At 35.0% G+C, this 12,502-nt stretch overlaps 1 protein-coding gene across 14 annotated transcripts in view; it reads right to left on the reverse strand.

The window, feature by feature from the left end:
• ptprk (protein tyrosine phosphatase receptor type K) overlaps nt 1–12,502 on the reverse strand; it is a 180,090-nt gene that overhangs the window by 104,729 nt on the left and 62,859 nt on the right. For all 14 annotated transcript variants that reach the window (XM_051138279.1, XM_051138280.1, XM_051138283.1 and 11 more), the window contains one exon: nt 1,008–1,089. In XM_051138279.1, the coding sequence (XP_050994236.1) occupies nt 1,008–1,089 (82 nt within the window). The remainder of the gene's footprint in view (nt 1–1,007; nt 1,090–12,502) is intronic.

Raw genomic sequence — 12,502 nt, forward strand, 5'->3', positions numbered from 1 at the left:
CTCAAGAAATATTTCTGATTATTATAAGTGTTAAAAACTGTTGTGCTGCCCAACATTTTTGTGAAAAGCCTAATACATTTTATTTTCTCAGGATTCTCTGTTTAATAGAAAGTTCAAAGGAATATAGCATTAGAATTAGAATAAAGCATTCATTTGAAACAGAAATCTTACAATCCTTTATTACCCTAGTGACAAATAAGTATACTAAAATATATTTAAAATACATTTATTTCATGCTAAGTATACTACAAATACATTTACATACTATGTACTTAATAAAAATACCCTGCAATTGTACTTTTAGTATACTAAACTGGTATATTTAAAGTCTGCTAAACTGGAACAACTAATTTTATACTTAATGCACTTTTAATTGTGCAGAAGTCCAACTAAAGATATGCTGAAGTATTTATGATTGTGCTAAAGTGGAACTATCGCAAGTATACTTTAGGTACACTTTAAATATTTTGCATTTAAAGACCAATAATATTCAAAGATCATACAATCCTCATCAATAGTGACATTAAAACATATTTTAGGTTTAATATTAAGAAATGTGCATTGTACACAGGTAGTACTCCAAATAAAGTTTAATTACAATTTTTATATCAGTAAGTCTTGAGTGATATGTCAGTAAATACAGTATATTAATAGATTTGAACTATATTTAGTATGAAATAAATGCATTTTATTACTTCTTTACTAGGGTAGAAATGTCTTTACTGTCACTTTAACGTGTCCTTGATGAATACATTTATCCTTCTGTTCCAGTTTAATAAGCGCAGTCAGCTAAAAGACGCACAAGAGTGTGAGTTGTAGGAAATTACAGTTGCTTTAAATAATAGGGACAGTCCTCTTGGTTAACCTGAGGTTAAGTCTCTTACACAAGGACACAATGATGATAGTCTGTGGGGTTTGGACATTTTTAACAGTCTAGACTTTTAACTACTAGACCACACCATCCCAAACAATAACAATAACACACGCACACTCACACACCGACTCACCGCATGGGTAACTGAGCACCTGGATGTCATCAATGGCGATGAAACCTCTTCTGCCGTTTGTCACCTCTGCCTCGAATATGACCTGCACAGAGAAACAGGAAACAGGATGTGTGTTTTAGATGAGCTCATTCACACCGCTGAATCAAATGAATGAAAGAATGAAAAGAGTTTCTGTATGAATGTCATTCATTTCTATCAAAGAACATCTCTATTATTGAACTACACCTCTGCTACTATCCTTGAGAAAAAGAAGAGTGCATAATTATATTGAATGAGCACTTGTAGTGTACTTCAAAAAGTTAATCTTTTAATAATCTTTTGTTTTGAACTTATTTTGATGTGTCGACTAACACACTAAAGCACATCTTTTTATCATTTTAACTGTACTGTGTCATTTGATATGACATTTTAACCTCCTGAGCCCCGGGGGGGAGGCGGGGGGGGTATTTTGTAAAGATAATTACAAAATATTATCATATTTTCACAAGAGTGTCACTAAATTAATATTAGACATTTTTGAAGACCAAGGAGAGGGAGTGGTCATGGTGAAACATCCAAGCATTTAGTATCACTGAAAAGCCCTGAATGTGCTCTGTACGGGACATCCAGACTCTTAACACTTTAACCATATTTCAATAACAACAGAGCTATGAAATCACATATGAAGATGTCCTACTTAACTCCACTAAATGAATTTAATAAATGTAATTTAAAATTAAACTGTCATTTAATTACAAACAACATGCAATTAAGTGTTGGAAAACGTAAGCATTTTTTGTTTGTTTTAAGTATATTATAAGTATGCTAAAGTGCACTTCTTTTTCACACATGTAGCCTAACTCTGTTACACACTCTGATACTAAACTAGCCATCTGTTAACTGCTCCTGGGTTGTTAAACTGCTATTAAACTGCACTGTTCAATGACATTGTATCTCAACAATAACAGTAGTTTTTGCGATGCTCACGAGGATCGCGTTCAAATATCAGCGGTGAAACAGACGAGTCTTTGTGTCCCAGGCTCTGGTTCAGCTGCGTTCGCCTGGAGTCATTACCGCCATCAGAGATCGCCTCTGTTTATATAAAACCTGAATGCCAAATCTCCTTTTGTTAATCTCGAAAGACAAAACAGACTTTCACAAACAGTTGCTCATTTCTGGAAGAAAAAAAAGCTTTTCGAGCAAACACCCACGCGAGGACAAAAAAGACGTAATTGAAAATCCTGCGAATGGTGAGGTCAGTCTTAGGTTTCTATTACTGAACTCAAAGCACGATTGAATAGAGTTGAATTCGCTCAAAGCACGACTGAATAGAGTTGAATTCGCTCTGTACTCTGCCTCGACATCAAGGTCTGGCTTTTGTACAGCGCTTTCCAAATGAACCTTTAATGTCGTGCCCTGGCGTCAAGATCGCAGCGATCCGGCCTCTGAGCGCTAAGCCTGCAATCTGAAAGTGACCCAGTCGTATCAGGCCAGGTCCGGCTTTCAGACGGAGGAGAAACCATTTCAATTAGAGCCGCGGCCATCTGCAGCCTGTGTGAGGGAATATTGATAGCGCTTTTCTTTTAGCGGAGCGTCGCGGCCCTTTAAACTGATCTCTCTTAAAATGCCTCTGACATTTCCAAAGCAAATCTCAGGCCCGCTCTTGGTCAGTAATGCTTATGAGCCGATTATGATGTAAATCTTCAAAAGTGTTCTGGCTGAATGCCGTTATACACCCGCAGCTCTCTCTCTCTCTCCTGCTGCAGGATTCACTCGTACAGTAATTCTGCTGATCAGGCATCAGTTATGTAGAGTCTCGTTACAGTACAGCACCAGCGTTTCACAAGTGAACACAGCGGATCTGTGTTTCATCCCTAATGGTTTAGAGAGTTTTAAGCCATTTAATCTGGCCAGTGCACTGGTGTGATATTTTGCCATTTTTAGCCTTTGCATACCTAAATATTTGGTTTTCAAGCTTCTTAACCAATTCTTGTATAAGAATTTTGACCAAAAAAAAAACCTTTTTAATATAATAATATTATAATAAAGGATATATATTATAATTAATACTATATTATTTAACAATAAATAGTAATACAACAATTGATTAATTTCTTATTATTCCATGGTCTGTCAGAATACTGGATTCTGACTGGCTGGCAGGTATGCAGTAAAACAGTTTAATGTACAGGTAGTTCAAGTCCGTTTAATCACCGTTCTATATCAATGTGCTGCTTTAATTGACACACACAAACGCACACACACACACACAGAGGCCAGAGATTACGCTGCTTCCATGCGATTTTTATTAATAAATTAATAATTAATGAATTAGCTGTAGAGAGAGACGCACAGATGCAGCTTGCAGGTATGCAAACAACTGTCATCTCTTTCTTTCTCTCGATTGATAATTACTTGTAAAAATTGCTATAATTTATTCAAATAAATGTGATCTTACCGCACTATTTTATCTCTGTGTCTGATTTAAAGCGGGCAGAATGCAAGAGTTAACGAGCCGTAACTGTTGAAAATAACTGTCATTTTTACACATTTACACAGCAATACTAGTTTTAACATGTCTGTAACTTGGCAAATGACCATGGAATAAGCGAGACAATCAACAGCTTGTCATACATTAAAGGATTTTAAATGCACTCTCGTGTAGGGTGGTTCTACGCCTCTATGTCGTGCATTTAAAATCCTTTAATGCACAGCAAACCGTTGATTATCCCTTACTTAATAATAATTATTTAATAAATCTATCAATTCAAATAAACTTGACATAAAATTCCAATTTGATTTCTGGATGTTTTCTTTAGCCGTGGGACCCTGCAGTGGACCCTGTGAGTGTGTGTGTGTGTGTTTTACAGCAGCTATCAGAGAAGATGACTCAAAGACTCAACAGTGTCTCAGCTGAGGAAGCGGCTTTGGCAAGAGTGAAAATTGCTGAAATGAAGAAGAGGAGAAAAGAACATAGGATGAAAAAATGAGGTGAGAAAAAAGGGAAGAGACAGAGGGAGATATTCTGGGACTGGCGTGACATCCGGCACCCCGGCAATTATCCCATCAGCCCCGGACAAAAGCAGCTCTGAACTCGAGATGTGCACGGCTAGACACTTTCAAAACCGTCAGTGGGCTGCCTGAACCGCCAGTCCACTTAAAACAGCCTGAATAATCAGGCTGGTTCTGAATAATGAGGCTAGTCAGAGTGTGAACAGCATGAGCTATGTTGAAATTTCCAAATCACCACACAAACGAATCGACTCCACTTAATCGCAAGTTGACTTTTGTGACTAGAATGGCAACTAATGTTTTGTGTTAACAACCTCAGTGCTGTGAATGTAGTCCTTAATGCAGTTAGTGTCATTTACTGTAAATGTAAGAGACTCTTTGCTAAAATATATTATTTATTTGCAATTATTTGCACTTCAGTTATCGGCCGATTGTTTCAAAACAGCTGATAATCAGGGTTGATTAATAACATTGATTGCAACTCGTGTGTGAATGTCTCCTGTGTAGAATTTAGAGTTGTTGAAGTTAAAGAAGAAGTCCACTTTCCCTGACATACCCTAACTGTCTTGAGCCAGAATATGCACAGTTCAGGCAGAGTGAGACCAGACGAGCATTTGAAATTAAAAAGTAGTATTAAATTGTATTTTTTAATTGAAAATAACGGATCGTTTCGCTAGATAAGACCTTTCTTCCTCGGCTGGGATCATTTACAACCACATTTGGGAATGTGGTTGTAAATAACCGTTTGAAGCCAGATTTAAACTACATTTTGGATGTTCACACTCAGGGCAGCATATCATCAGTCCAAAATGCTGAAAGATGCTGAAATGTTTTCCTCAAAAAACATAATTTCTTTACGTCTGAAGAACGAAAGACATGAACATCTTAGATGACAAGGGGGTGAGCAAATTATCTGTAAATTGTTGTTCTGGAAGTGGACTTCTCCTTTAATGTGATAATAAAGGAATCTAACTTAGGTAATCCAGGTTCTATTTGACCCAATAATCACCCGCAGTTCAAACCAGGGTTGACAAGTCCACGTTTTTTCCCCTTCAACAAACATTATTTGTTGTGTGCCTCTCATCCAATAGCGACAAATTTCTTACTTCTGAGAAGAAACAAAATCTCAGCTCTCAAATAATGTCCATTTTAATACAAGTCACAGCACAAAGCAAACATGAATCAACACCAGAAGGTGTGTTGAAAGATACAGAACAACTTACCCAGATAAATCATGTCTCATGTAATCAATCAGTCAGCACAGAAAGACGTCAATAAAACAACTTGTAAACAGTATGCCACTTAATGGTGAATTTAGTTGGAAGAATTTTTTTTTCTTAAGAAAACCGAAATATTGATATAAATAAATGTTTTAGTTTAAAATGCATTTATAAAGCTAAGTGTATATCCATTGTCTTGCTAGTCACCGTATATAGCTATTTTGCCTTCACTGGATCACTGTAAGTACAAATATTCCACATATTCTCTTAATTAATACAAGATCCAAAAATAGCACGATAAAGCACATCATAGCTGTCACTGCTTGACATGTCACGTCAAACACACGTGAACCGCACACAAACACATGTAGACTGATGCACACGTGCATTAACAAACAGCAGAACACACAAATAAGACAGAAAACACAGACCAGACCTGCACATGAAACATACGCCAGGAGAGAGCCTGTGCTTTATTTGCTTCCTTTTCTCTCTCAGTTTATTTGGAACAAGAATATGTGAAAAATCTAACATTGCCAAAAGTTATTAGTCATATAACTTTAAAGTGATGATGATCCATGTACATGGACAGACATGCAGAAACTGGTAAATGAAGCTACTAAAAACAGAAATGAACACTGTTATGTTTTAATGGTAGTTCTGAGGTTAAATCTGTTATATTTCCAGAGGAATCAGATATATTTATGAGTGTTTATGAGGATGCTCAGGAAAGATCTCCTTAACAGCGTTGATCTTGACATGCAACACATTTAGTATTGAAAATAAATAAATAAATAAATAAAATACAACAACTTTAATGGTGATTTGATTTAGTTTTCAAGTTTTAAAGAGTTTAATCTCAAATCTAAATTCAAATGTTTAAATGTTACAACTTTAAGATAATTTGTTCTGGTTTCAGATTTATTTAAAATCTTGAAATAAAACGTTTTTTTTTCTTCAAATTATTTATATTTGAAATATAAGATCTTGTAATATGGCAAGTTTACTCTCAACATATGTTTTCTAGGGCTGCAATGATTCCTCTATTCTATTCGAGTATTTGATTTAAAAAAAATCCTCGAACGTGCACTATTTCATCAGATTTGTGAGGTAAATCATTTACACAAACTCAGGAGAACACATCATTATCTTTCTCAGTATGCTAACTGTTCATCGTGATTTTTAAAATAAAAGTTTAAACCCTCGCTCTGAGTTTACACTTTTTGATGCCCACATATTCAAGAAATTACAGTGGCTGTAGTTTTTCTGTCATAAAGAAACGGCCAAATATTAAAGATAAATGGACATTGGAATAGGGTATATGTCGAACGTCACCTGACCAAATCTGAAAAACAGGTCTCATTGCTTTTGCTTGTCGGAGAATGTACTAATAGCTGTTTTAAATAATGGTGATATTGATGGACTTTTAAGGTAATCAGTCAAACTAGCTAGCTGTTTTTATTGTTGACGTTTTGTTCGATCTTTATATATAAACGATAGTGAAAAGAATATAATTATATATATATATAAAAAAAAAAAAAAAACTTTTGTATATTAATCTACATATGTGATGGACATTGGTTATGATTATCTTTAGTGTCCACTTTGAAGGCATCTTTAGTAAAACAGCTTCATATTCAACGAGGCATATGCAAAACGCGTGAACCAGAAGCAACGAGATCTGGTTAGCAGAATAAGGAAGTCTGTTGCACATAAACCCTATTAAATGTTGTTGAGTCAATATTAAACAGGATTAGATCACGCAGTAAAGTGTAAAAACAAACGTCAGGCAGTTGGCGCCCTCTGCAGGCATTTGATATAATGCATAATGTACATTAGCTCTATTGTTTATAACACATTATACAGTATTAATAAAACCATATGATTCCTTGCTTTTGATACCTTATTTTAACTAATTATTATTGCCTCATTGCTATTATATATGCATTTTAAGACATTTTAAAGGCTATTGTTCACTTAGGTCTATTTTTAATTACTACAAAAAATATATATAATTATCTGATTACTCAATTAATTGTCGGAATAATTGACAGATTACTCAATTATCAAAATAATTGTTAGTGACAGCCCTAATATTTTCATCACTTTATATTTCCTCTTCAGAAAACACAAGGTATCAGTGAGGCCCTAAAACATTTCTGAAAGGTAATCTTGACTGAGACCTACTCGTGTGTGTTTGTGTGTGTGCGTGTGTGTTTGCCCTGTCGCTGAGTTGACAGCAGATCGGTCTGGATGAGGAAGCCTGCAGCTTTGCTGTCAATCAGAACCTTGTCGTAAAAATACACACACATCACTACCAGCAGACATCTATCACCCCACCCTTAAAGCACACCCACTAACACTAAGTAAAAGTCTAAGTAAAGCACTTGCTGCATACTATATAAATGTGATATAAATATGTTTAGATTTTGAGTAGCGACGAACCTCAGAATGCTTGTGTTTGGACTGCATCATGTCTAAACATCCATTACTCCAACAATCATCCATCATGTTTCTATTGAACACATAAATGACTCTTCAGAGCATTAAATTATGAAACATTGATTACATCTGAAGCCCTGCATGTACCACAATCAATATCGCTTAAGGCTGATGACTCACAACATACACACACACACACACACACACACAGACATTCAACACTCTCAGGAAAAGGAGAAACATTATGATGAGATACAGAGAGAGGGGAGGCTCTCATTTTGTTGTTTTCCTTCAGGAAAGCCAGCCGTGAGTCTTGAACACAGGCTGACAGGCTGGCGGATGGGCCTGGTGAAGGACGACCAATGAAAGCATCACAGACATGATGACCGAGTGTCTGCATGCAGGAGCACATGTGCAAACAAATTCAGTCTGGTGAACTGTATCACTGGAGAGTAAAACAAAGAGTTTTAGGGCTTTGCTATGTGGTTTCTAAGGGTGATTTTCAGAGTATTACGGCTGGTTGTTGCTAAGGTGTACATATGGTTTTATTAGGGCCCTATGAATTCTATGATGTGGAAAATGCATGCGGAATCACGGAATCCAGTGATAAAAATTGCAAATGAAAAGTAGGGCTGGACAATTAATCAGATTTTGTCTATGGACTGTGTCTGTGAATATTAAAATGCAAAAAGACGATTTTGTTTTTTTTTTGATTATCAACATTTAATTAAACTATTAAAATGGAATCCAGAAGATAAATAAATAAAAAAGACACATAATAAACAAATAAATAATACTTTTGTGGCTTTGTGAATATCACAACTGTAAATAACTAATCTACCTTAATAAAATCTCTGAACACTACTTAAGTGATTGTTAAATTAATGTCTAAAAATCAATCAGATAATTTTGTACCTATTATTTTAATTTATTATATTATTATTAGCCTTTGCATCTAAATTAAATTTAGAATTTCAATCTTAATATTTGCTAAAATTTCTAGAAAAAGGTTTTTATAAAGTCTAAAGAACCCTATAACACTTTTGGTGTTCCTGGTTACTTTATTTAGTACAGATTTTGTATTTATTTTTGGAAACTATTAAAACAAGTGCGAACGAAGTCAGTTTTAGTTCAGTGCGACAACATTAACTAACTATTTTTTAGAAAAAAAAAAAAAAGAAAATCCTTTCCAGGTCAAAAGGGCTGGAACGCAACAGGGTCCAAAGTTAAAATAAACAAATAAATAAAAATGATATTGAATGAATGAATGAATGAATAAATACATTTCACCTGACTAAACCTGTGGGAGTTTACCCACTTGTTTTCTGATAAAGCATCAACACACTTGATTTACATTTAAACTTATTTTTAAGAGATTTCATTACATCACTATAAACACTAGTACTAGTGATGTCTGACTTAACACACAGCAATAATTACAGTATACTACTAAGGAAAACTACAATTCAAACACACAAACAGAAAAAAAACAAACGCACATTCACAGTTCCTCTTCCTGTTGGCATCATTTCACTAGATATTGAGCTCGGTGCTCTCATCTCTTCACCTGTCAAGAGATGTGCACACACACACACACACACACACACACACACGGATGCACACATTTGCATTGGCTGTGCTGATCATTACCACAGCTCTCTGAGTAAACAATGAGAGCAAGGAAAAACTCTTATTGATGGCAATGTGATGCGTGGGGTGCGCTTTTTATTTATTTATTTTTTTATTTCAGGGGGCTCTGTCAGCGTGCAAAGAGCGATATGTCCTTCATCATTTGGAGAGACGTGTGCCAAAATGTTTTTCCTCCAGAATAGGCGTCCTCCATTTCAGCCCCTCCGCGTGCCAAGACTCCAGCGTAACGACGGCCCATTAGGGGCAATATATTCCCGCTCCGCGAGCAGCAGATCTATCAAGCCCAGGACTGGAGGACAGTTCATCTCTCTCTAGCAGTAATGTCTCAGTTTTGATTGTAATCTGTCAGTTCTCGCTCTCTGAGCTTTTGGAGATCACCCTGAAGCCCAATCTCTGAATGCAGCGACAGCACTATTTCACAGTGGATCCCCCATCTCTCAGAGGAAATGATAGGGATCCGTTGGAAGACGAACTTCCACAGAAGAAGTCTCTCAGTGATTGTTTCTAAACATTGTTCTGGAGGATTTTAACATGATTTTTGCTACTTGAGAAGTATCAAGAGTTCATATCATATCAAGACATTTTTTCAGACATTGTATACTTCACTTGTAAAAAAGCAATGGTTATAAAATGCATGCATTTTTTACTAAGTATAGTCCAAGTCTATTAACATTTTTACTGACATATCGCTCAAGACAAAATACAAAAATTGTAATTAAACTTTATTTGGAATACTACTTGTGCACAATGCACAATTCTTAATATTAAGCCTAAAATATGTTTTAATGTCACTATTGATGAGGATTTTTAAAAAATATCGGTCTTTAAATGCAAAATACCCAAAGTGTACCCAAAGTATACTGGCAATAGTTCCACATTAGCACAATCAAATAGACTTAAAGCATATCTTTAGTTGGACTTCAGCACTTCTTCTGCACAATTAAAGTGCATTAAGTACAAAATTAGTTGTTTTAGTTTAGCAGACTTTAAACAGATCAGTTTAGTATACTAGAATTACAATTGCAAGGTATTTTATTAGTACATAATATGTAAATGTATTTGTATTATACTTAGCGTGAAATAAAATAATTTTAAATACATTTTAGTATATTTATTTTTCATTATAGGGTTCTCATATAAAATTATATATAATCATTGTTTTTTTTTTAATATTTTTTTTTTTAATAAATTCATCATTTCTGCATGAATAGCATACTGTTAAGTTTAAGTACTAATTTTTATACATAAATTATACCTTTCACTGTACCTTAAGTAGAATTTAAATTAACTCATGTATACTACAAGTCAATAAGTAATTTATGTATTACAAAAAGAGACTCGCTCCCTTTGCTATTTGATTTGATGTTTCATGTTAATAGCTCAAATTGTATATTCTGGTAATGGCTTATAACAGAAGGTAGTGTGAATCAAGTTTGTTACAATGCTCTCACACCTTGCAGGAATTGGCAATGAAATCAGCCAAATCTTCATGTTTTTTCTGTGTGGGTTAATAACACTGTGTACAAAAAAAGATCAGGTCCAGTTCCACTCATGTATTAAACTACCGCTATTCAACCTCAAAGATGACTTGAACATATACATATAACAAGATTAACCCTCTGGGGGTGTTTTTTTTTTTTTTTTTTTTTTAAGCCCCTAAAGGAACTTAAATTACTCAGTCACTTTTGATGGTACTGTAAAGGGTCTACTTTTATTTGTATATACACATAAAAACAAAAAAAACGTTGTGCTTTTGTAAAATAAAGAAAACAAACAGGGTGTGCTGTCTGCCGCCTTGGTCTCCGTGATCTTCATTTAGAAATGCATCATTAAAATGAACTGAAACTATACAAATATAGGCCAAATATGTTAGACTATTCAGTACACTTGTCAGCATAAGTTAAGTATACTTCTTAATTTTATTTTAAAATACGTGTGATGGTAGCACACTTGAATCAACTTCTTTTTTGTAAGGGTAGCATTGTTTTCCCGGTTGTGTGCGATTCTGTCAGAGCAGCCCTGACACCCACCTGCTGAGAAAAACTAATCTACAGACCTGAGTGCGGTCAAAACGGTGAGGACTGAGAGAGACACACATACAACCTCACGTACAACAGACACGCTCATGTACGATAAGAGCCCACAGTCAAGCACATTAAATCAGCTCAATAGAGTGAGTGTGTGTAATCAGCCTAATGACTTTAAGAACATGTCATTATCTGGACAGACGAAAGCAAAACACACCATTCTCCAATCTACTTCAGACTTAGAGACTCTACAGAGCAAGAAAAAAGGGGAAGTGAAGATTATCAGTGAATGACGGCTTACATATTTTAAGTGTATTCCTTACACAGAGCTATCATGTGACTTCAGAAGACTAATATATCGTTGCCTTGGAATTATAAGGTTCTATTTGACGTTTTTGTCAAAACTGAGTTATTCACATATTCTTGTTCTGTGACACCTTATTTATATTATGTGATGTTTCTTTTGTAAGCTGTGCACATTTTGGGCTTTTTTTTTTTTTGGAAAACAAAAAGGGTTCTATCTACAGAAGTCTATGGAACCCAAAAACTTTAAAGCTCAATATCTCAAAACTGCTCAGAATGCAGATAGAACCTTATAATTCCAAGGTGGCAATATAGCACACAAATCATACCGTTACAATACGTTGATGGTGCTTTTTTCTGTTTTTGGCCTTTTGGTCGTTACAACTACAACTACACTACAAACTGTTACTGGAAAACATGATTCTTTACAAAGTTCCCTTATATTTTCCCTAAAACAAAAAGATTAGGTTAAATGATCACAGAATTTTCATTTGTGGGTGAATTCGTTCTTTAGCATTGTTAAATCACATATAAACTGTTTCACACAAACTGCATAAAGGGCTGTAAAATCGAGTTCAGCTGTGAATGAAATTTCTCACCATGTTACTTAAACCTCCACGTCAAAATTGCATGTCCATGCAAAAAAGCTTAAAACAACATTGGATGTCTGTATGTTGAGATCACGGTCATGGAAATCCCCATATATACAAAACTGCTTGAAAAACTTTAATTAAGATGTTACACTGGAAAATGTTTTTTAAGACAACAAATTATGTCTTTAGTCATTTAAAAAAGGCTACACTCTTAAAAATAAAGGTGCTTTCAAAGGTTCTTCACAGTGATGCCATAGAAGAACCATTTT

The sequence above is a fragment of the Labeo rohita genome, chromosome 20 (genome assembly GCF_022985175.1).
Source record: "Labeo rohita strain BAU-BD-2019 chromosome 20, IGBB_LRoh.1.0, whole genome shotgun sequence".
NCBI classification, from domain to species: domain Eukaryota; kingdom Metazoa; phylum Chordata; class Actinopteri; order Cypriniformes; family Cyprinidae; genus Labeo; species Labeo rohita.